General features: G+C 34.0%; 1 protein-coding gene across 1 annotated transcript in view; it reads left to right on the top strand.

Moving 5' to 3' along the window:
• Nucleotides 1–21,702, top strand: part of LOC129226869 (V-type proton ATPase 116 kDa subunit a 1-like) — a 60,435-nt gene extending 38,733 nt beyond the window's left edge. The window contains exons 13-17 of the mRNA XM_054861499.1: nt 14,199–14,286; nt 16,915–17,033; nt 17,122–17,365; nt 19,717–19,809; nt 21,535–21,702. Coding sequence (XP_054717474.1) covers nt 14,199–14,286; nt 16,915–17,033; nt 17,122–17,365; nt 19,717–19,809; nt 21,535–21,702 — 712 coding nt within the window. The remainder of the gene's footprint in view (nt 1–14,198; nt 14,287–16,914; nt 17,034–17,121; nt 17,366–19,716; nt 19,810–21,534) is intronic.
• The last annotated feature ends 4,456 nt before the right edge of the window (nt 21,703–26,158 follow it).

The raw sequence follows: 26,158 nt of genomic DNA, 5'->3' as shown, positions 1-26,158 counted from the left end.
AGTCAGCAGGGAAAGTGCCCCTCCTGATCCTCTTTAAGTGACAGGCATGCCTTGAGAGGCACACCTCACAGATTGAAAAGTACTGGCCTACACAGAGAACAAACAGCATTTGGTGTATAATTGAATTCTGATCAGCGGACGATGAGGAAGAGATAGAGAAACGAACTGCTTTTTTCTGACACGTGACAATAAGTTTTAAAATGGTTATTTCAATAAAATTTGCTCAGTAAAGCAGGATTATTAATGGATAATTTTCTGTTAAGCTTTAATAACTAAAAGGAGTATTATTTATTCCATTAAAATTTATAAAAGTTGAAACATTTCAAAAAAAAAAAAAAAAAGAGAAAGTTGAACGCATTAGCTCCCATAGGACTCATAATGTCAAAATATTGACTGTAAAGCATACCTGATTAGCAGGCATTCAGGGGCTACTCGATAAGAGGTCACTGTGAACTTTCATAAACTTTCCTTTCCTAGAAAAAATTTTCTGACGAATCTTCAAATTTCGAGTAGTTTTTTGCGAAATATTGCATTAAGGGGACCAGGTAAGTCAATTTCGACCAAAAATTCGATTTTTACTTTTTTATATCATTAAAAAGTTTAAACTTTTATCTTTCTAATGATGCATCACATTTGTTAATCCAAAAAGCAGAAGTGTTTGAATTCTTCATTCTACCAAATGCATTCAAGCGTACTGGCTCATTTAAAGGGCCGGTAAATGTAAACAAACGAACTTCGTATGTAAACAAACCTCTTTTCTGTCACAGAGCTGCAGCATCTGCTCTCCATTAAATAATATTTTTATTAAACTTTTATTATATTTGTTAGGATTGGCAACAGTAATGTTGACTGCAACTGTGTTGATAGTTTTTAACTGTTTATTTTGTTCTTACCGCTTTTTATAGTGAATTTTGATTTGAACTTCTGTTATTGATACTTCCTGTGTATCTTATGCACATACGCTCTACTTTAGTAACATTTTACTAAAATATCTAGTTACTTAACGTGCTTATAATGCCACGAAGTAAGCGTTTATTTAAAAAACGTAAGAATGTTGGAAAATCATCAGTCGCTCATATTGATACAGGTAATGTTTCAAATGAATCTGTGGAAAGTGACAATGCCTCTTTTGACAATTTATGTACTAATTATGATCAATATGATGCAAATATGAATCCCGGATATGATATTTTATCATTAGATATTTTGAATATTGCTTTGGACAACTTAGCTGCTTGTAAAAAATGTATTGGGAAAATATCTCTAAAAGTGAAAATGCGAATAGGTCTTGCATCAGAATTGCAACTCATTTGCTTGGATTGCGAAGAGTCTTTTGAATTTTCGAACACTGGCCCATCAGAAAATACTAAACAAAAAAAAAAAGTCTATGATTTAAACCTCAGATTTGTGTATGCTCTTCGCAGTATTGGTAAAGGTCGAGCAGCTGGTAGAATGTTTTGCGGAGTCATGAATTTGCCACCACCTCCCACAAAATTTTCACAATACCTAAGCATTTTGACTCCTGCTTCAGAAAATGTATGCCTTGAGCAAATGAAAGATGCTGTAGAAGATTCTGTAGCGAAGAATGATAACAGTAGAGATTTGTGTGTTGCGCTAGATGGTACATGGCAAAAGCGTGGACATCTGTCTTTGAATGGCGTTGTTACAGCAACAAGTGTTGACACGGGAAAAGTTGTTGACGTCTCCATCATGTCCAAATTTTGTATGTGCCCGGATAAAAATAAATCCAAACATTTAAATGCATGCACTGCCAATTACAGTGGAACAAGTGGAGGCATGGAGATCAGTGGAGCGAAAGAAATTTTCAATCGATCACAGTCTTTGTACAATGTGAGATACGTGAATTATCTCGGAGATGGTGATTCGAAAGCTTTTCAAACAGTTGCTTCATCAAAAATTTATGGCGATACACAAATTGAAAAATTAGAGTGCATTGGGCACGTTCAAAAGAGAATGAGCAGCAGATTATTTGAATTGAAAAAACGATATACTGGCAAAACTCTTAGTGACGGGAAAAAATTAGGAGGCAAAAAGAGGCTAACAGATGATGTTATCTTGAAGATCCAGAAGTTTTATGGGCTAGCGATCAGAAGAAACATTGGGTCCTTAAAAGATATGCAACAAGCTGTTTGGGCTGAATATTTTCACCTGCTGTCAAGCAATGAAAATCCGAACCACGGACTCTGTCCAGAAGGAGCTGAAAGCTGGTGCGGGTATAATCGGGCACAGGCAAAAGACGAAATTTATGACCACAGCAAACACACACATATTGCCCTTCCAATAATGGAAATTATTAAACCTATATTTAGGGATTTAGGAAATCCCGATTTGTTGAAGAAGTGTCTGCATGGAAAGACACAGAACCCGAACGAATCTGTGAACAATGTTATCTGGACTCGGGTACCAAAAACTGTATTTGTGGGCATTGACACTTTAAAATTTGGTGTTTATGATGCTGTTTCTTCTTTTAATGTTGGAAATATTACTAAATGTCACACTTTATCAAAGTTGGGAATTTTCCCTGGCTCTCACTGTGTAAAAGCAATGAAAGACATGGACAAAGAGCGGCTAATTGATAGAGAAAGGAAACTCTCAGAGTATCAAAAACTTGCCAGGAAAACAAACAAAACTATTAAAAGGAAACTAGAAACATCATACGAGGTGGAAGAAGGTGGTCCTTCATACAAAGCAGGTTGTTTTTGAGGTAAGCTACTTAATCACTATTAAAAACACAAATGAAATCTTTAAATGCGTTTTTCTCGAAACATGAGTTTTTCATGTTCATGTTCCTTTTTCTCAATATCTTTCAAAGTTACAGACTCAATTTTTTAAAGACAATTACACTATATAATACTACATATTTTAACACAAGGATTTGATGATATATTGATAAATATTTGTTTTACACAGTAAAAAGTCATCAAAAATGCAAATTTAAAAGCGATTTTGAGTAAAAAATTCAGAAAAAAAATTTATTTTCACATAAAGAGAAATTGACATGTTAAAGTATGTAAAACATGTTATTCTAACACCCATAAAAATTTCATAGTCCTATCTTTTACCATTTCTAAGTAAAAGGTACATAAAGTTGGTGGTCGAGAAGTAACCCCACCTGAATAGTATAAAATCGGGGAGCCCCTACATGTATTACACTCAACAGAATGGTACTTACCTATCACAATCTTTTGATTTTTTGAAGGTGGTTCCGTGGATGTTGATGATGATGATTCAGTTGTTAAAAATTGCTAAGGTTCATTTGATGTAGAAGGTTTGCTACATTTTCCCATTTCAAGCCACCTCTCCATATTCGTAATCGAATATGTAAAAAAAAGCATTTTTACCAAAATAGGAGCGCTCTTCAGGTCACCTACTCTCAAGGAGACCAAAAGACCACATGAAATTATCTTTATTTTTGTCGGAACGTCCTTTTATTTCTGTCTTTTTTTTCTGGTCGTCTTGCGCTTCTTTTTTCGTTGGTCTATCGGAAGTGACATCACAGTATCCATCGTTACGCTGGCTTACGATTTGCTTTTGAAATTGCACGTTAATTTTTAGACTCCTCCTCTTTTTTTTCTGTAACGTGACGCTTTTTTGGTCAAATTTGAGATGCCGCAATACATTTGAGAAACCGCGCTTCGGTAAGGTACTTTGAAGCCACGTGTTGAATAATGTCAAACAATGCCGCGTCTCCTTTCCCTTTCTACCCCAAACTTAACCTTTGACCAGCTAAGTGGTCTTCTAAATGTGCATCCTTTGGCCAGGGTGTTGTTGCCAGTTGCAAAAAACCGCCAAAGAAGTCTGGTGTCTCATTTTGTTTGGGAAACATCGGGGTCGCTATTGTTAGATTTTTAATTTAAACTTTCACAAAAAGTGAAAGAATCACTTAATTTGAAAAAAAAAAAAAAAAAACATACGTTTTTGCATCATGCAGAATCAATCCCTTTTCGATGTAAACATTGCATCACGTTGTGACGTCATGTGTGCGATCGGTTGCAATGACTCAGTAAAGTGAATGAACTTTTGGGTGAACCGAGTCACCAGTTCATTGTATCTTATAACCGCGAGAATTTTTTTTTGTAGATTGAGTTACTTTTTGATTGGCAACATATCTTTAATTTTCTTGCATTGGCAACACATCTTGTATTTTGCATATTCTTAATTTGAAAGCCATGTAAAGACCTTTAAATACTTCGAGCGATCTTTTTCGCTCTCTCTCTCTCTCACCTCACATAGCCGCAAAATGTGTTGTACGTGATTTCGTGATGTCTGCCAGTGCTCTTTACTCCTGGCAGGGCGTAATACAACGTGATGTCAATTTTAAAGTCATAAAACGCCTTTAGGCCTATTTTTGTATGTTACGTTAATGCCTTATATTCCTTGGAATCAGCATGTTCGTAAAACTGAATGTTTCGTTGTATTTTAGCGGCTAATCTTTGTCTATTCTTCTAAATGTTTTTTAAATATCAATGAAGATGTTGTTCGTCAACTTTAGGAATCCTTTGAGGATAATAAATACAGATTTTCCATGAGGAAAAATGCTTCACGTGTTTTTCTTTTTCTCCAACTTCAGGCTATGGACATTTTCTTTGCAAGTTCACTTCTACTAGCGGTGTAGTAAGTCTAAATTTCACTACACATAATGCTCACAAGTGGTTATGGGCCCAGGTCACCTGGACTTTGCAATTCCTGGCCATAACCTGAAGAACTTGGAAAATTTGAATTTTTATGCTCTGAAGAATTTTTAAAACATCGTGAAATTTTTGAAAGTATGGAAGTCCCTACAATACCTTTACTAAATGCCAATAATTGGAATACTTGGAAGAGAAACATACAAGTTGTCCTGCGTCATTCGGGCAGCTGGGAATTCATCGAAGCTGACGAAAAAGAAAAGAAACTTGAGGAAGAAAAATTGACGTTCCGAGATAAAGCGGAAATAAATCTTAGAAGAACTCGAGCTTATACTACTATTTATCAGTTCCTGTCAGAAGAATTCAAGCCTCTCATCGAATGCACTACTGAAGGAAAGATAGCTTGGGAAATCTTGTGCAAGTATTTTGAACCTGACACCCGTGCCAGATTAATATCCCTGTTGGATAAATTTTTTCAAGTCAAGTTTCAAGAAGGCGAAACTGTTGGTCTTTTCATCTGCCGAGTGAAAGCAGCTGCGTCACAATTAAAAGAAGTTGGCCATGCGATGTCCGACCTTTACATAGGTTTCCAGTATATCCGGAGTTTACCCCCTGAGTTTGCATCCATTGTACAGCAAATCTACAGATGGTCTGACGTGGACTTTACCCCATTGAAAATAGAACAAGAACTGTTGCTCGAAGCAAATAGAATTTCTGAAATGAACGTTCCACTACAGACACCTGCTGTGTATGTGACCGTTCCGAATTCGCTACCTGCCGGTAAGATCCATCCTTGTAAAAGTAGTTGTAAACCTGTGTCAAATTTTAGTAAAAATAGATTTAAAGGGAAATGTAATTTTTGTGGGATTTTTGGGCATAAAAAGGTTGATTGTTTTAAATTTAAGGCAAAGTCAAATTCTAAAAATTTATCTCAAGGGTCTTCTAATTCTCAACATAATGTGAGTGAAATTAATGAGTCAGAAGCTTTGAATATTACTTTATCTGATTCAGATATAACGTGGATTGCCGATTCTGGAGCTACGTCACATGTCACTAAAAATAAAAATCTTTTCTCTGATTTTAGGCCAGTTAATAATTTAAAAATGTCGATGGCTGTTGACGGTAAACAAAGCAATATTTTAGGGATTGGTACAATTCAATTGTTGGTCAAAATTAATGGTAGACATAGGAAAATTATCTTGAAAGATGTTCTGTACAATCCTGAAATCCGTCGTAATTTATTGTCATTATCTAAATTGGAACAGGAAGGAAACAAATTTGTTGGTCATAATACCATTCTTAAAGTTTATGACAAAAATTGGAATCAATTATTTTATGCAAAGCGTAGAAATGACATAAATTTATATTTCTTTAAGCCTAATAGATATTTGTATTTGAAAAATAGTGAACATTGTGATAATTCTGAACCTGTTTGTAACATTTCTGAAAAAATTGGTAAAATTTCACCTGAAGATTTATGGCACAAGAGATATTGTCACATTAATTGTGAATATATTTCTAGAACTAGCAAAAACAATAGTGTTAGAGGTCTTCCTGAATTGAATAAAAATGTTAACTATTGTGAAATTTGTAAATATACTAAAGCTAGGAGTATTTCTTTTAAATCGATTGGGGCCGTGAGATCTTCTAAACCTTTAGAGCTTATACACATGGATGTAGGTGAAGTCCCAAATTTAACTTTGAGGGGAGAGAAATATTATTTATCCATTATGGACGATTTTTCAAAACGCGTTGCTGTATACCCTATGAAATTGAAGTCGGATGTTTTCAATATTTTTGTAAGATTTTTAAATCGTAATGAAAGGCTTTTAGGGAGGAAAATTAAATCAATTCGTACAGATGGGGGGAAAGAATTTTGCAATCAAAATTTTGAAATTTTCTTGAATAACCGTGGCATTAGGCATGAGAAAACTAATCCCTACACACCAATGATGAATAGCATAATTGAACGGTTTAACCAGACATTAATGGGGGGAGTTAGAGCACTTTTAAAAGACAGTAACTTACCCTCGAAATTCTGGGGGGAAGCTGCATTTTGTTTTTCTTATGTTTGGAATAGGTCTTGTCATGGGAGCAATCATACCCCGTTTGAACTGTTTTTCAATAAAAAGCCTAACGTGAAACATCTCAGAACTTTTGGCTGTTTAACTTTTGTAAATGTTCCAAGCCAGAAAAGAAAGAAATTGGACGATAAATCTAAACCAGGAATTTTGTTAGGTTACGCTCAAAATACTAGAGGTTATCGTGTCTGGCTGGAAGACGAACAAAGAATCATAGAAACATGTAATGTCAGTTTTGATGAGGGAACTAAAAGGGCAGATGTTGTACTAGGTTCTGGATCAAGTAGTCCAAGGGTTATGAAATACTTACCTGACAATTTTGATTATGAATATCCTGTAACTTCAAATCAGGGAGTGGATGAGCTTTCCGGTGATAGTCCTAGTGAAGAATTAAAACCTTGTTCCGAAATTAATTGGTTGCGTCAAGCTGTTCCTAGACCATCAGGTGATAGAACTGATATTTACTATAGGATTGAAGGTTCAAATATTCGCTTGCGTTCTTTAAATGAAGTTATTAAATATTGTAATGATAACAAAATTGAATTTGATGAATCATATTTTGACTTTTCGGGCAAAAATTTAAAAGAGGGAAAGGTAATAGAAATTTTAGAGGGAAATCTTGCTGAAATTAAACTTCCATTAAATTTTAAAGAAGCCATTAATTCTAGGGAATCTAAACATTGGATTAACGCGATGGATCAGGAAATACAAACCATATATAATCGCGGTGTATGGGAGTTAGTGGATCCACCTGAACATAGTAAAATTTTGGGAAATCGGTGGGTATATACGGTAAAAGAAGATCAGCAAGGGAATATTGTGAAATACCGTGCTCGGTTATGTGCCCAAGGTTATCTTCAGGAAGCTGGAGAATCATTCCAAGAAGTTTTTAGCCCAGTCATTGATTTTTCTATAATCAGATTGTTTTTCTGTATTTTTGTATGTCTTTTTAAATGGTGTCATCTGCATGTAGACATAAATAACGCTTATTTGTATGCTAATTTGGATACTAATGTATATATGAAACAACCTAGTGGATATGTACTAGAGCCTGGTAAAGTTTGTTTGTTAAAGAAAGCTTTGTACGGTTTACACCAAAGTGGCAGAATGTGGTACTATCAACTCCATGAAACACTTTTGAAAATGAACTTTACTAGTTTAGATTGGTGTAATTGTTGTTACATATATAAAAATAAGGTTATTCTTCTTTTTTATGTTGATGATATCATACTTTTTGGCAAACTAAAATCTGATTTGAATGAAATTGTAAATTTTTTAAGAAATCATTTTGAATTAAAAATTTTGGGTGAAATAAGAAAACTTCTGGGTGTTGAATTTCAAAACATTGATGGTAATTGGTATATTCATCAGACAACGTATATTAATAAAATTGTTGAGTTGTATTCTAGTTATAATATTCCAATTAGTAATGTTCCTATTTCGGTTGGGGTGGTTTATTCAAAAATTGATTCGCCTACTAGTAAGTTAGAAATAGATAAATGTAATTCTTTACCATATCGAAATTTAATTGGCTGTTTATCCTTTTTGGCTAGTAGAACTCGTCCCGACATAACATATGCTCTGAATATATTTTCCCAATTTCAATCTAATTATGGTGAAAAACATTGGCATGGTTTACTTCGTCTTCTTGGTTATGTTTTGTATACGAAAAATCTTAAATTGAAGTTATCAAATATTTCAAATTTAAATATTAAATGTTATTCTGATTCAGATTGGGCAGCTAGTAGAGATGATAGGGTTTCAATGGGAGGTTACATCATTTTGCTAGATAATACACCTATTATGTGGAAAACCTTTAAGCATAAATGTATTGCTCTTTCCACTATGGAAGCCGAATATGTCACTTTGACAGAGGCTGCTAAAGAATTTGTCTGGATCATAAAAATTTTAAAAAATGAAAATTTGAATTTAATTTTGAAAAATTGTGAAATATTTTGTGACAACATTGCTGCAATAGATTTTTCCAAAAGTCCTATACAAAATCAAAGAAGTAAGCATATTGATATAAAGTATCATTTTTTGAGAAATTTAGTAAATGAAAAATTGTTTAAATTACTGTATGTGAGTTCTAAATTAAATTTAGCTGATGCTTTGACAAAACCTTATACCAAATCTCAACTTGGACATTTTTGTGACATTATTTTTGGGGGGGAAAAATATATAAACTAAATTTGAACTTTTTGGGTGTGTAAAATTTTTGTGAAATTCAATGGTGACTTTGTCAATTTGAATTTATTGTGAATTTTTCTGATTGTTGTGCATGTTGCAAAAATGGGGCCGCTTGTTAGATTTTTAATTTAAACTTTCACAAAAAGTGAAAGAATCACTTAATTTGAAAAAAAAAAAAAAAAAACATACGTTTTTGCATCATGCAGAATCAATCCCTTTTCGATGTAAACATTGCATCACGTTGTGACGTCATGTGTGCGATCGGTTGCAATGACTCAGTAAAGTGAATGAACTTTTGGGTGAACCGAGTCACCAGTTCATTGTATCTTATAACCGCGAGAATTTTTTTTTGTAGATTGAGTTACTTTTTGATTGGCAACATATCTTTAATTTTCTTGCATTGGCAACACATCTTGTATTTTGCATATTCTTAATTTGAAAGCCATGTGAAGACCTTTAAATACTTCGAGCGATCTTTTTCGCTCTCTCTCTCTCTCACCTCACATAGCTGCAAAATGTGTTGTACGTGATTCCGTGATGTCTGCCAGTGCTCTTTACTCCTGGCAGGGCGTAATACAACGTGATGTCAATTTTAAAGTCATAAAACGCCTTTAGGCCTATTTTTGTATGTTACGTTAATGCCTTATATTCCTTGGAATCAGCATGTTCGTAAAACTGAATGTTTCGTTGTATTTTAGCGGCTAATCTTTGTCTATTCTTCTAAATGTTTTTTAAATATCAATGAAGATGTTGTTCGTCAACTTTAGGAATCCTTTGAGGATAAAAAATACAGATTTTCCATGAGGAAAAATGCTTCACGTGTTTTTCTTTTTCTCCAACTTCAGGCTATGGACATTTTCTTTGCAAGTTCACTTCTACTAGCGGTGTAGTAAGTCTAAATTTCACTACACATAATGCTCACAGCTATAAATTGAACCGAATCGGCGAAACAAACATTGCAAAACTTGAAACAGAAACCTGGAAGAGCCGAGAAACGAGATAAGAAAGAAAGGGGCAGAAGCTCAGATCCCCGTCTGACGTCTGTTGACTTATTAGCACGAGAGTCGTAAAAAAGGGGGGGGGGGTGCATATACGCTGGAGACTCGACTATGGATGGTTGACATTGCACTCGGGAGCGTAGAGCAGAGCAATAATTTGTCAATGAAGTTCACTTTCCGACTTTCCGTTCACTATACACATCACATATTTTGTTTTTTTTAGTTCATTTTTTTTCGATGTTCATTTCGTTTTATTTGATATGAATTAAACATGGTAAATTATATATTACGCAACTGTTTAAAGTCTTCAAAGCAAAAATAATTTCCCCAAAATAATGAATTTCATCTTGACAATTATCGAGGGGGGTCCGATTTTCAAATATTGAGAGGGTCCGGTCCTCAAATATTGGGGGGGTCCGGACCCCTTGGACCCCCCCCCCCCGGCCGCGACGCCCATGAACTACACAAAAGTTTAGACTCTCTAAAACAATTGCTTTAGAGGGAATAGGATTGATGAAAGGTAAAAAGCTTGCGGCCCTTGGCTGAAAATTTCAATAAGCTATTGTGCCTCTGTATCTCTTCAAAAGACAGCCAGTTTGAAACCAATTAAATTTATTGATTGCTAAAGGTCTACTCATATTATTATTTTTTCTTGTGAGAGTTCCAAGGGACCGACTAAAACGTTCGAGTTGTGGAAAGTTTCCGCAACAGTCTCAAGAGTTTGGGACCCCATGAAATTTCGAGATAAAGGAATATTCGAGTTATGAGTTTCGAGTTATCAGGATTCAACTGTATACATTATATATATATATATATATACTGCCGTGTGCAGGTAACCGGCAGTATCTGCTGAAGTGGGTTTTCGAGATATTTGAAGAAACACGTTTTGGATTCAATACTAACAATAGGGAAATGTTGGAATTGGACGTCTTTTTCACGCCTTTTTTTCAGCAGAAACCAAATAAGCGAGCTTGTACAATAAAGATAACCTACAATAGATGACAAAAATGCAAAAAAATGAAAAATGAAAAATTTGCAGTTACTGCCCTTTACCTGCTCACGGCAGTATATATATATATATATATATATATATATATACATACAGGGGCGGACTGGCCAGGTCCGCTAGTCGGGGAACCCCGACTGGGCCAACCGCCAAGTGGGCCACTTCAAGCAATTTTGTCATTGAACATAATACATTTAAGTTCCCAACTTAACATTTTTAAAAGTGTTCTAACTTTTTTTAAAAAAAATTATTTTGTTTATTCTATGTGAAAAAAGCGTTTTTAATCAGGGTTTTTTTTTCCATCCTAAGTAAGGACCAAAGTAAATAGCTGAAGTCCACACGTACGAATGCTTTCCTCTCTTATCAACTTCCTCTCTAGTTTTTAGAGCACTGGGGGCCATGGCCCACATTGTGGAAACGGGAGGGGCCTGACGCGGCCTGTAAAAGGGCCCGGGATGAAAAAGGACTATTAAAAACTTATATTTGAACATCTATTAACAAAAATTAAAGGGGCCTACACCATTAGACAAAGCGGCCCCGACCCTGCTATAAATGCGTGGGCCATGCTTAGGGGTGTTTATACATCATCAGGGGCGTGCAGAGGGGGACACCTGTTGACCCGGTTCCGAGCCTGAAGAGGGCCCGAGATTTTTTAAACGAGGAGTGAAAATGTAGGGACGTAGGATCAAACAAGATGAAGGGGGGGGGGGGCAATAAAAGTCATTTGTGACGGGCACCAAGCTTTCTGTGCACGCCCTTGTACATGAGAATATCAAAAAACTGGCTGAAATGAGCAGAGCTTCTCTCCCGTTCCAAGCGATTTTCATCGAACAGCAAACTTGATACATACAAAAAAGGGAAATGAACTGAAAGCAGGGGTGCCAATTCCACCCAGGTTCAATGGCGCAAATTCCCCCCCCCCCCCCAAATTTTTCTCAACACTCTTTTCTCTCTTTTTTAAATTTTTGGCTCCCTTTTTTTATTTTATTCATTTTTTAATATTTTTTATTTAATTTATTTTGAAAAATACTTTTATGTATTTATTTATTTATTTTTAATTATTATTATTTTATTTGAAAAGATCTGTGCTACGCCAATGACATACAAACACACACACAAACTAAATAAATAAATGAAATAAAATATAAACAGAATAAAATAAAATAATTTAAATTAAAAATAAATCAATGAAAAAATTTAAATTTAAAAATTACTCCCCCCCCCCTCTTTTGATGGCGCAACTTGTGCCATAATCCCCCACCCCGGGGGCACCCCTGACTGGAACCCCAAATTAGTGACCCCAGCTGAAGAAGTGTTGAAATGCTGCATCTTCAAGCGTAATTAAAGTTTAAGTAAAGAGATAATTAAGGTTTTCTGGATAGAAACAAATAATCATGAAGCCAGCACCCCCAAAGGAGAGCTAAGAATTGGAATAAATTTATTAAATTGCATACTTTACATATTTTTCCGGAGATCAAGTGCTTTATACTGCCGCGGGCAAGTTAACGGCAGTATATGCAGAAATGAGTTTTTGAGGCAGTTGAAGAAACGTGTGTTGGATTCACTACTACTAATCGGAAAATGCTGGAGTTAAACTTTTTTTCAGCAGAAACCAAATACGCAAGCTTGTACAATAAAGCTAATGTACAATAGATGAAAAAAAAAATCAAAATTTGCTGTGACTGCTCTTTACCTGCCCATGACAAATACAGCCCTATAGGTTATGTTATAGTTTGCAAAATGATGGTTTTGCCCTACCCATGTTACAAAATCATCATTTGCAAAGATTCACAAAAAATCAATAGTGAAATAACCGCATACACTAAGACTTCTAAAAACTCAGAATATTGCCTCTCAAATGTATTACGAAGTATGTTGACTAGTTTTTATCCTTGTAATATCTCTAAATGTTTCTAATTTCACTTCGAAGCTTTTAGGTACGGTTTTGCCCAACTTTCCTCGAACTGAAAATAAAGCAGCGTGCTTTAATTTAACTTATTTTCCACCAAAACATTCACTTAATAAAACTATGCATTTATTCGAAGATTCGATGAAAATTTCAAACTTTTGCAACGTTACTTTGTTTTGGTGTTTCAAAACTCATGTCATTGTTCTGCTCTCAGCCACAGTCAACAAATTGTCAATTACTTTTGAAACAAATTACTACAGCTACTTGACAGCCACCAAGAAAATTCACACCGTAATTTTAGAACTTGAGAGAAAACGAGGGAATTTCGATTCCATTCTTAAAAAGGCGAGTGAATTCGCTTCTTATCTGCAGAATAATTTAACTGAAGAAAAAAAATCGCTTACGTTCAAACATTGACCAAGATCTTCTTGTGGACTACATGCTAATTCATGTCAAGCGATCATTTAATAACGACTATGATAAAGTGATTGACAGTATAGCTTCCTGTTCAGCAGAAATATCTCGGTTGCTCAACGATTCAGAGAAATTAATTTCTTTACTTCAATGCCCTAATTTTACAGTTCAACCTTTTTGAGCCATTCCACGAAAAAACCGCAATTTTGTCCCGCGCGTGAAAGCTCATCTATTTTATCAAAAAGCAATGATTTTAAAATGTAATGAACAAATTTTTTTTCTTGCGATTCCTTAAACACGAAAATTTTGTTCATCACCCCTTTAAATTATTATTTTTAATGAAATACATGAGCTGTCATGCTATTGACAAATTGTTCGTTTTTCCGTAGAATGGTGTTGTTGTACTATATATGTATGCAATTTAAATACAGATTAAAAACTTAAGTATTTTGAGGGCCAAGTATTTTTTTTTTCCTTTCTTTCAATTTGAGTTCTTATCGTTTCATATATGTTTCTAACCTGACATAACTATTTAAGCTTTGAAGTATGGTGGGAATAGGGCCAAAATGTAGTTTTGCTCATATAGAAGCAGTATACATTTTTTTTTTTAATTCACAATGGTGGGCCAAAATGTGATTTTGCCGACCGGGCCAAAGGTAGCCAGTCCGCCCCTGTATATATATATATATATATATATATATATATATATGTGTGTATGTGTTAATAACAATGTGTAAAATGCAACCTAGTATTTTATACATTGTCATGTAGAATACTGGATTTCATGCGTTGCCTATAAAATTTTGCTCTATAAGTTATAAACTGAATAGCTTTTTATTAACCTATCAGTTGTTAGAAATATTATTTTAACTAATGCCTACTTTTGTTTCATTATATATTTTTGAATGATAGTAACTGTATTATTTACTTCTTTAAATTTTTCTATTTTAGTATCACAAAGGGTGCTATAACTATTCAGACCTATGCAGAATACAGTTTTCCCAATACCAGTGTGCCTTATCCGTTCGGGATTGATCCAGTGAGTATTTATTAAAAATATGTTTTTCTCTAATTGATAAACTTAATTTAACTTTATAAGTACTAATCAATATTAGTTCATTGTTTTTTGAGCAAATCAAACTTTTCACTTCAATGCCTTTTTTATTAAATTTAGAGCAGTACTTAATTTAAGTTCAAATTTGCTTTTATTCTGCTTGCATAAACTCCTTTTTTAAGCTCTCGTTTTCAATTGTTTTTTAGTAGCCTTTACTGAAGAGTTATCTATTTTAAATATTGCATGAATTCTTACTAATAAGGAAAAAATATTGGAAATAAATCCCTCAATTAGCATTCATTTTCTTCAATGTTAAAATTAATTTAAAAAAAAAAAAACTCTTAATATTTCCTCTTAGATCTTATGCTTTGAATAAAATAAACATCCATTAAGTTTGCTTCAGCTTTTGTGTGAAGATTTAATGCAATAGCTTTTAGGCAAATGTATATATTGAACAAACAAATCTGAACTACAGCCGCTGTTTCTCAAAATAAAAAAAAAACTTTTGTGATGCAATAAATAAATAAATAAGAAATCACTGCTAGCCTGATAATAATTTAGAAATTAAGAAAATAAGCATAAGTTTGGAACTGTGGTTCCCAAAAACAGTTGCCCCATCATTGCCTGGTACCATCTAACTCAGGGTTCCCAAACTTTAACGATTCGCGGCACCCTTTGAAGAATTTGAATTTTCCCATGGCATCCGAATCTTGTTTTATATACATACTAGCTGTACCCGCACAGCGATGCTCCTGCTAAGAAAGAAGTCCGTTGAATAAAAAATAATCCACACCCCTCCCCCTGTTTTTATGCCAAGTTCGCCAGCGGCAGCTGTTTAGATAAATTTGGCAACGGTATTAACTAATCAATATCTATCTTTTTCTTATTTTCTATACCTATTTCCAGTTGCGTTTTGTGTCATTCACCTTTTTACGCCAAAATTGGTGTACTCAAATATGTAACATAAAATAGATACAGCGAATTGTCCGGCGGAAGCGACCACGCTACAGTAACCCACCTAATTAGCGAGCGAAACGTACTCTGGCCGATAAGCAATTGCAATTAAAAGGCACGGTACATCTAGGACAAAAAGGAAATCCCGTATCCTGTACAAAAAGGATTCAACTCCCCAGCAGAAAAACAACACAATTAAAAAACACGGTACATCTAGGACAAAAAGCAAATCCTGCACCCTGCATGAAAAATACTACTATAGAAAAGCTAACGTTTGAGAAAAGGAAAAAAAAACCTCTTGAATTAAAAAAGAATACCCCACCCCCTTCTGATGTCAAATAATCAACAATCATATTTTATAACTAAAATGAGTGAACACCCTTTAAAATTTTAAATGTGAAATAAACAAATAATCTGCAACTCCATTGTTTATCTCCAAATTCGCCAAGCGACTTTCAAATTAAAAAGAAAATTAATTAACAGTCGCACAATGAATTTAACAAAAATGACAAGCACAAAAATGACAGCACAATAACCAAATCAAGAATCCATTGGCTGTACTATTCAAACGCAAAAGTATACCGAAAATGACGTCACTGCAAGCACATTTAATCTGCATACCGAAGATGATGTCACTGCAGAAACAAAAATCAAGTTTAGCCTTGAAAATTGGCTCAATTAGGATCATAATTAGAATTGCTTATATCTCCTGTTCTAATTAATTGAGAGAAAGGGAACAAACATCTTGTTCGGAAAGGAAAGTTCTTTCCAAAAACATATAATGTTAGGGGGCGGGGGGATTTTTTACCCCCCAATTAGGCAAAAAACGTGAAATTTCAGCTTAATTAGTTAATTATGAACAAACTAATTAGAAATTTAACATTCAGGCTTCAAGGTGCAGACCTCCCGGGTACGTTCGAATTTTGTGCCAAGTTTCAGGACTGTAGGTGCTATGGGGTCTTCTGGCCATCAGGTACAAAGAAAGAAAGAAACAAAGAAACACAGTCACCTTTATATATATATAGATTATATTTACCATGTACACTTCGCGGCACTCCTCATCTCTTCCTGCATCACCCAATTCGAAAGTCTCTGATCTAACGCACCATAATTATTATCACTATCATATTTATTTATTCTTTTTTTTTATGTTTGCTAAAAGTTTGGAAATTGTTTGTGAGCAAATAAAACCTAAAATAACTACCTTTATTTAAATTTTTTCCAGATTTTGGAGGGGGTCCAGGCCCCCTCTGCCCCTCCCTTATATACGCCCTTGCTGTATTATTTTAATCTTTTTCAAAACTGGCATTTTATCCATTTCAGCCTTTGCTTGTAATTTTAAGTGTCAATATATAGATTATAAAATTCAGCCTGTCGTCTTTTCCAAATCACAGTGTTTCAACGATTTCATCAGGTGCTGCAGTACCAATGTTAGATATTTATACTGTAGTAAGAATTATTAATTGGTTCGTGAGAATACTTTACATGGATGGATATTTGTCATTTGAATTTTTATTTTAACCCATCTAATCAAGAGACAATACAGCAAAACTGTAAGGTTACTTAAACTAAGTTTGAAAACCACTGGCTTAGATTATGCTTTAAAAAACAAATGTGAAATTTTTATGAAATGACTTTTTCCAATATTTTTATTTTTAGATTTGGCAAAGTGCAAGCAATAAAATTCTGTTTCTGAACTCTTACAAAATGAAAGTATCCATCATTTTTGGCTTTAGTCAAATGATATTTGGTGTGGTGCTCAGCCTGTGGAACCACGTGTAAGTAGTATGTTTGGCAAAATCAATAAATTTTGGATGTAAAAATTTGCTGTTGATGCTGCAATTATTATTTTTTCATTCTTTTCAGCCACTTTAAGAAACCACTTAGCATATATCTCGAATTTTTGCCTCAAATTATTTTCATGTCATGCATATTTGGATACTTGGTGATCCTGATTTTTGCAAAGTGGGTTATGTATACATGGCAGCAAGCATATTGTGCACCGAGTCTTCTAATATCTTTGATTAATATGTTTTTGATGAAATATGCAGATGAAGATGAATACAAAAAGCCAGAGTTTTGCTACCTTGCTCCGATGTATGGTGGCCAGGTATGTAATTTTTAATAACAGTAATTGATTTCTGAAATTATGTGATAAACTGACACCTGATATTCTCTAATCTGGGACTTTGTAGGTTTTCATCTGGGATTGGGCAAAGATGCATGAAATTCATTATACTAATAATAAGTCGCAGCAAGTTATTCCTAGTGTTTAAATTGTGCCCTATATTGTATCAGTGGCATAGAGGGGCATTGTTCCTCACTTTTTCAAGATTTTTTTTTAAATTAAAGCATTAAATATCGCTGAAGACTACAACTTTATTCATTTATAATTTTTATACAGTCGGACCTCCATATATCGAAATAGCAAATTGCCGGAAAAAAATTCGATACATAGAAATTTCGATATATATAAACGATCCTTTTTTATTGTACAAATCTCCTAAAATACCAAAATTAAAGCTAATTTTTGTGTATGAAACCCAATTTCCAATTTACACGAGCATCGGATTAAATGAAAGTTGATAATTAAAAAATTAACAGAAATTACATCTTTGCGCCGTCATACATCTTCATTCTACGGCAATTAACTTGATCGCAACATTAGGGGAGTTTCATTTTGACAATGTAATCGAGAGAAAAGTAAAAAATCAATCTACTTAACTTGAATGATTTTTACAGCAGCTAAAAAGACTAGGAATGACAATCACTAGACAAAAGGGATGGCTTGAAACTGATTTTACAGTGTTACTGGTTACAACTTAGATTTGAAATAAACTTGAGGGAATTTAAGAACTCAAGAACGGAACAACGACCTATCTACACACCCCTCAAACCCAGATTTTTTATGAATTTCTTAGCAACCTTTAAGAAACATAATATTCTCCCCTAACCTTCATTTTTCATGAAACAAACAGTCTGAAGTGGAAAAAAAATCTACGAATGTCTCGAAAAAAATTTCAATATATAGAGATTTTTTCGATATATAGAAGCACTTTTTCTTTGTAATAAACATAAAAATTGGCTAGGATTTCAATATATAGAAAATTTCGATATGTGGAAGTTCGATATATGGAGGTTCAATTGTATTTGATATACTGGGTGTTTGATAAGTTCTTGACATTTTAAAAATTCACAGAAAATCAACATTGTTGTATGAATATGCGGTTTGCGTCATAATGCTTCACAGGTTCAAGAATTTTTTTGTGACGTTTTAAATAAAATGGGAAAAAAGAAAACCATGTAATATTACATGTAACTGTTGTGCTGACTGACAAACCTATGTGAGGTGTTTAATCATTTCATTACACAGAAAGCATGTACCTTTCATAAGTAGAATTAAATTTGTGCACCATTTGTGGACGTTGGATGAACTCGAGTACCATTTAGACGTAGTCAGAGCAACATACGGTGCACACATTGAACTCTAGTCATGAAAGGTATTGCTTTCTGTTTAATGAAATAATTAAGCACATTGCATTTTGTTTGTTTTTATTGCTGTGACCATAACAATCACTGTAAGTTACTTATAATTGCACTTTTTCTTTTCGTTTTTACTTAATTTTACAAAATAGAAAGTATTGTATTCGCGAAAAAATTTTCACCCAAAAATCGACCTTAATTTCCATTTTGCTCACCCCCAAATGAATGTTAAGTTATTTTTTCAACCCGACCACATGTAGATATGTGCCTAGGAACGTACAGACACCCGAAATATCCATTTTGACGATTCCCGAGTTAATTACAACGAGGTTTCTCGTGACGTCTGTATGTACGTATGTATGTGTGTATGTATGTATGTCACATAACTCAAGAACTGAATGTCCTAGAAAGTTGAAATTTGGTATGTAGACTCCTAGTTGGGTCTAGTTGTGCACCTTCCTTTTTGGTTGCATTCGTAGGCTCCAAAGGGTTTCTTTTGCCCCTTGTTTTGGGGAAAATCATTGTTAATTTCGATTTCAACTCAAGTGGTGTTATAATTTGGCAATATATCCCGTCTTTTGTTTGCCAACTTGGTGACAAATTTGGCGATTTTTTTTTTTTTTTAATTTTTTAATCTGGTTTCAATTTGGCCACTGTTGGTGATATTTAGAGAGTAAACTATTGAATCACATTTAAACTGCCAGTAATGAGAAAATGACATTAAATTGGAATAAAAGGAAGTCATGTGACGCACACATCAGCTCGTTCAGGATGTTATAAAAAATTCTTGAACCTGTGAAGTATTATGGTACAAACCACATATTTATGTGACAACTTGTTGCTTTTCAATTAATTTTTAAAACATGTGAAAGAGTTTTAAAATGTGTGATAAAAAATATTATTTTTAATTTTATGAAGGTGAAATTTTGGACTGTATGATCATCTATATTTCTTTCTAAATAGTATTAATTTTTGCAGCAAGTGTTGCAGACAATATTAGTTGTTGTTGCTTTCCTTTGTGTTCCTTGGATGCTGGTACCTAAGCCTATTATGATTCACCTAAGGAACAAAGTAAGTAATTGCTTCCCTCTAAAATACTTATTGTGCATTATTCCCCGGGGTGCCCTCCGCCTCCAAGAGTGTTGATGCATCCCCCCCCCTCAAATCTTAGATCATTAACAAGCAGACACAGTGAGTGGGTGTGGTTGTTGATGCAGGAATCTTTGGGGGGAAGTGGGGGAGACCACATGACTCCAGCCTTACACTGAAGCACTTTCTCATGTCTGCACTAAAACTCGTAGGGATTTGAATAGTCGTCAATTTTAATTTTTTACCTTCTGCCTGAAATTTTTTGGCACTTTTTTTCTGTCCACCTCGAGTGCATTCATGGCTGAGTGTTTTTTTTTTTTTTTTAAATCTCTACAGTAAATTGTTGAGTTATGCCGATTTAAAAATGGCTCTAAAAGTTGCGCTCTCGTAGAATAGCAACAGAGAAAGAAAGTGCTGAAATCCAAAGGACCAGTGACCGAACTACATGGTTCACGGCAGCGAATCTATTTGATCTTCTCCCTGAGTCATAAAACTTGTCACCTTTACTTCTAATTCAGCGCATGCAATAGCGACTGAATGGATAGCTTGTCTATCTCTCAATGGTCTAAGCCTCAAATGAGATCAAAAACCCTCTCAATTTACCCTCTCCCCAACAACATTAAATGACACAGTCTGTACCATGAACCCCTCCTTGAGGGCACCCCAGTGATGTCATATTCATATCACATTAAGCATAATTAAGATTAAAGATTAATTATGATTGCTATGCCAAATGGAATACTTTTTCGTTACCTTTCCTTTTCACTTGAACAATTTTTAATATTGAGTTGCTTTAAGTCAACATTTTCGGAGAAAAATCATCTGCCATATAAGTTATGATTACTTCAGTTGAGGATAAGGCAATTTATGCAAGGAAGTTTATATATCTAGAACAAACTGCGTTAATAGAAAGAAGTATTCTAAAGAATACAACATTTTTTTTTTTGGCATTTTAAGTATAGCAAGAATGAGACAGTAATCAGTTTCCATTGTAATACCATTAAATTATCTTTCTTTACTAATAATAAAGCTGAATGTCCCTCTACCTGTCAGGATCTCTGTGACGCGCATAGCGCCTAGACCGTTTGGCCGATTTTCATGAAATTTCGCTCAAAGTTAGTTTGTAGCATGGGGGTGTGCACCTCGAAGCGATTTTTCGAAAATTCGATGTGGTTCTTTTTCTATTCCAATTTTAAGAACAAAACTATCATAAGATGGACAAGTAAATTACGAAATTATCATAACGTGGAACCGTAACATGGGTACAAGCCAATTGGTGAGAAAATTCACCATACATTATTTGTAAATATACAGGCAAACCAAAAGACCTTTTAATTTTTCTATTACGGGCAAAGCCGTGCGGGTACCACTAGTATTTGATAAAAATAGAATTATTGTAAAAAAAGGTGAAAAAAAAAATACATTTTACTACACCTCAAGTGAGATTTAAGCTTTAGGATGGATCAAAAATGGTAGAAAAATAAGTAGACATTTTGTACTTGGGAAAAATTACAAAGCATTGAATTGTCATATTTAAAGAAATTCAGTTGCTAATCCATGAAGTCTTTATTTAAATTAAAAAGCATGAAAATATGTTTGACTCGATTTTTAATGTGTAGTTTGGATTTTTCAATGCATTATCTACTCGAAGTGTTCAAAATATCTGTGGTTAAATATATCACCTAATCTGGATTCTTTTTTCAATAGAGACTTTCAAGTTCTTCTTCAGATGACCATGATAACAAAGGACTTCCAGATTTATTTATTGATCAAGCTATTCACACCATCGAGTTCTGTTTGGGGTCCATATCTCACACTGCATCTTATCTCCGACTGTGGGCTTTAAGTTTAGCTCATGCACGTAAGTTCTTATAATGAATTCTGATATGCATCTACATCAGATTAACTCTGCACTCCAAGAGTACATAGAAAAGTCCTCAAAGAACTGCATCCCTACGACCCGTGGTTTTTGAGAAAATGCGAGAAAAAAGTACAACGTTATATCAGGTGGCGTACCTAGCATGGGTGACACCCAGAGCGGTAATTTGAGGTGTCAACGCACCCCCTCTACAAACAGACACACAAAAAAAAGGGTTTTAATGTCCCATAGAAACATGAAATTCCTACCATTTTCAGAAACAACTACATGTGTTTAAAAACAAAATTTTATGTGGATTAATGTGCAAAAGACATGAATGCTATGTATGTAACTCACCTTAGAAGTATGTGTGCAGAGCCATTGTAAAGTCTAAGAAGAAAGGGGGGGAGAGTGAAATTGATGGCCTCTTATTTATTTCAAACGTATCTCAAACACAGGGGAAAATAATGATTTTCAGTTTATGGTTTAAGAGGAAGTCACTACTGGGTCATTCCATACGAAATGAGCAAAATTCGCAAAAAAGTGGTGGCCGCATGGTAACAGATTTTTATGAAATTTGGTATACAGGTTCCTTTTATGCCTATATAAAAATATCTAAAATATTTTTGCTTAAAATTTTTTATTTGGATAGTTACATGCGATTGAAAATTGGTCAAATTGAACAGCATTCTCATAAATGCTAAATGTTGCATTTTTGAAGGCTTGTATCTTATTAACTATTTAATGAAAACATAAAAGTTATATGTTGTTGCAATCTATGGAGTAGGGTAATTAATCAGATGTCAGTAAAATTTTCAAAGTTATTATAGTTAACGTTTAACCGAGTTTCAGAAACTGAAAATATTTCAATTTTCTTATAATTAAGCATTTTATTTTTTAATCTCAATCTTTAAGGAATGCATTAGCTTTGATGAAATTAATACCCAATAATGTGCTAAGTATCATAAAAGAAATACCTTACTTTTGAAGTTGTATTAACTCCTTTGTCTTCAAAATCAGTTTTAAACTTAGTGACATTTTGTAAAATGATGATTTTCCCCTTCACATAGACACAAAAATTCAAATGAGGGAAAATTCAGATAACTTTAAAATTTTACAAGAATATAGAGCTGTGTTTCTACTATTTGCTTGAAGAAACTCGAAATTGGTTTTTGAAATTCAGAAAAATAGCATTTTCTTTCTGTTTTATGGGTCACTCCATACAGGTTCAACGAATGGGTGCGCTGGACCATTTTTAATTTTTTTGAAATTCATATCCCTAAAAGCTGGATATGAAAGATGTTTAAAACCACTTTTATTTTTTCTCTCAACTGGACCTTTGATTTTTTAGAGGTCATCAAAAGTGATTTTCATAGTCAAAAATGGGACTTTTTAATCTTTGCATTTTGGCAAAAATCTATTTGAATTACATTTATGACAGTTAATTTAACGCTTTGATGTTAAAATGCATAAATTGATAGTCTTACATGCTGAGTTACATAGCTGTAAGTTAATAATTAAAATAACGGCAACAGGTTAAAGTTCAGGGTCAAATGTAAAAATTTTACTCATTTCAAAGCGGGATAACTTGCATCGGGGACAGAAACCAGTGTTGGGCATTAATCAACTAAATCCTCAATCGACTAAAGTAATCTGACTCTCATTTAGTTCCGACTAATATTTTAAAAATTTAATTCAATTGCAGACGAAGATTAACGTTAGTTTAAACTAACGCGTTAGTTGATTAAAAAAACTAATTTAGTTCAGATTGATTTAGTTCAGATTAAATTAATCAAATTGAATTTAGTCAGATTGAAAGTAATCAGATTAAAAGTAATCAAATTAATTTGATTAAATTTTTAATTCAGATTAAATTCGTAAAATATAAATGTCACATGAACAGAGACACATTTGTATTTCTACGTGTATGTACATATTTACGCAAGCATACACGAGTTAATACGTGTATATACGACTATGTGCGTAAATATATGTATATAAACGTGTTATCCCGCGTATGTTCGTGTACGGAGGTATATTTGAATTTTTAAGTACAAATATACATATTTATGTGTGCATACACGAGTAAATATGTGTATATACGAGTATGTACGTGTACACAAGAGAATATGCATATGGATATGTGTTACCCGAGTATACTCGTGTACAGAGGTAAATTTGCTTTTAATTGTGAAAACACATACTTATGCGTGCACACAAGCGAAAATACGTGCATATACGTGTACACATGAGAATATGCGTATAGATACGTTTTATCCTGAGTCTAATCGTGTAAAGAGAAACATTTGTATTTCGACGTGCATATTCATATTGAAGCGTGCATATTCGAGAAAGTACGTGTATATACAAGTATGTTCGTGTACACACGAGAATATGCGTATAGATATTTGTTACCCCGAGTATACTCGTGTAAAGAGGTATATTTGTATTTGTACTTGTATATACATATTTCTGCGTGCATATAGGAGAAGGAACGTGTATATACAAGTATGTTCATGTACACACGAGAATATATGTAAACATACGTGTTACCTCGAGTATACTCGTGTACAGAGGTAAATTTCTATTTAAACGTGTATAAATATATAGATGCATGCATATAAGAGAAAATACGTGTATATACGAGTAAGTACATGTAAACACGACAAATAAGTGCTTAACCCGAGTATACTCGTGTACGAAGGCACATTTGTATTTCTACGTGTGTATGCATATTTATCGGTTTATAAACGAGTAAATACATATATACGATTATGTACGAGTACACACGATAGTATGCGTATAGATAAGTGTTACTCCGAGTATACTCGTGTACAGAGGTAAATTTGCTTTTAATTGTGAAAACACATACTTATGCGTGCACGCAAGCGAAAATACGTGTATGTACGTTTACACATGAGAATATGCGTATAGATACGTTTTACCCCGAGTATACTCGTGTAAAGAGGTACATTTGTATTTCTACGTGTTCATGCATATTTAGGCGTGCATATACGAGAAAGTACGTGTATATACAAGTATGTTCGTGTAAACACGAGAATATGCGTATAGATATTTGTTACCCCGAGTATACTCGTGTAAAGAGGTACATTTGTATTTGTACGTGTATATACATATTTGGGCGTGCATATAGGAGAAGGGACGTGTATATACAAGTACGTTCATGTACACACGAGAATATATGTAAACATACGTGTTACCCTCGAGTATATTCGTGTACAGAGGTAAATTTCTATTTAAACAGTATAAATATATAGATGCATGCATATAAGAGAAAATACGTGTATATACGAGTAAGTACATGTAAACACGACAAATAAGTGCTTAACCCGAGTATACTCGTGTACGAAGGCACATTTGTATTTCTACGTGTGTATGCATATTTATCGGTTTATAAACGAGTAAATACATATATACGATTATGTACGAGTACACACGATAGTATGCGTATAGATAAGTGTTACCCCGAGTATACTCGTGTACAGAGGTAAATTTGCTTTTAATTGTGAAAACACATACTTATGCGTGCACGCAAGCGAAAATACGTGTATGTACGTGTACACATGAGAATATGCGTATAGATAACGTTTTACCCCGAGTATACTCGTGTAAAGAGGTACATTTGTATTTCTACGTGTTCATGCATATTTAGGCGTGCATATACGAGAAAGTACGCGTATATACAAGTATGTTCGTGTAAACACGAGAATATGCGTATAGATATTTGTTACCCCGAGTATACTCGTGTAAAGAGGTACATTTGTATTTGTACGTGTATATACATATTTGTGCGTGCATATAGGAGAAGGGACGTGTATATACAAGTACGTTCATGTACACACGAGAATATATGTAAACATACGTGTTACCCCGAGTATACTCGTGTACAGAGGTAAATTTCTATGTAAACGTGTATATATATATAGATGCATGCATATAAGAGAAAATACGTGTATATACGAGTAAGTACGTGTACACACGACAAATAAGTGTTTAACCCGAGTATACTCGTGTACGAAGGCACATTTGTATTTCTACGTGTGTATGCATATCTATGCGTTTATAAACGAGTAAATACATATATATACGATTATGTACGAGTACACACGATAGTATGCGTATAGATACGTGTTACCCCGAGTATACTCGTGTACAGAGGTAAATTTGCTTTTAATTGTGTATATACATACTTATGCGTGCACACAAGCGAAAATACGTGTATGTACGTGTACACATGAGAATATGCGTATAGATACGTGTTACCCCCGAGTATACTCGTGTAAAGAGGTACATTTGTATTTCGACGTGTATGTACATAACATATTCAAGCATGTATATACGAGAAAGTACGTGTACATGCAAGAATGTTCGTGTACACACTAGAATATGCGTATAGATATGTGTTACCCCGAGTATACTCGTGTAAAGAGCTACATTTGTATTTGTACGTGT

The sequence above is a fragment of the Uloborus diversus genome, chromosome 7 (genome assembly GCF_026930045.1).
Source record: "Uloborus diversus isolate 005 chromosome 7, Udiv.v.3.1, whole genome shotgun sequence".
Classification (NCBI taxonomy): domain Eukaryota; kingdom Metazoa; phylum Arthropoda; class Arachnida; order Araneae; family Uloboridae; genus Uloborus; species Uloborus diversus.
Note: the sequence above shows the minus strand (reverse complement) of the source record. Positions and strands in the feature narration are given on the sequence as shown.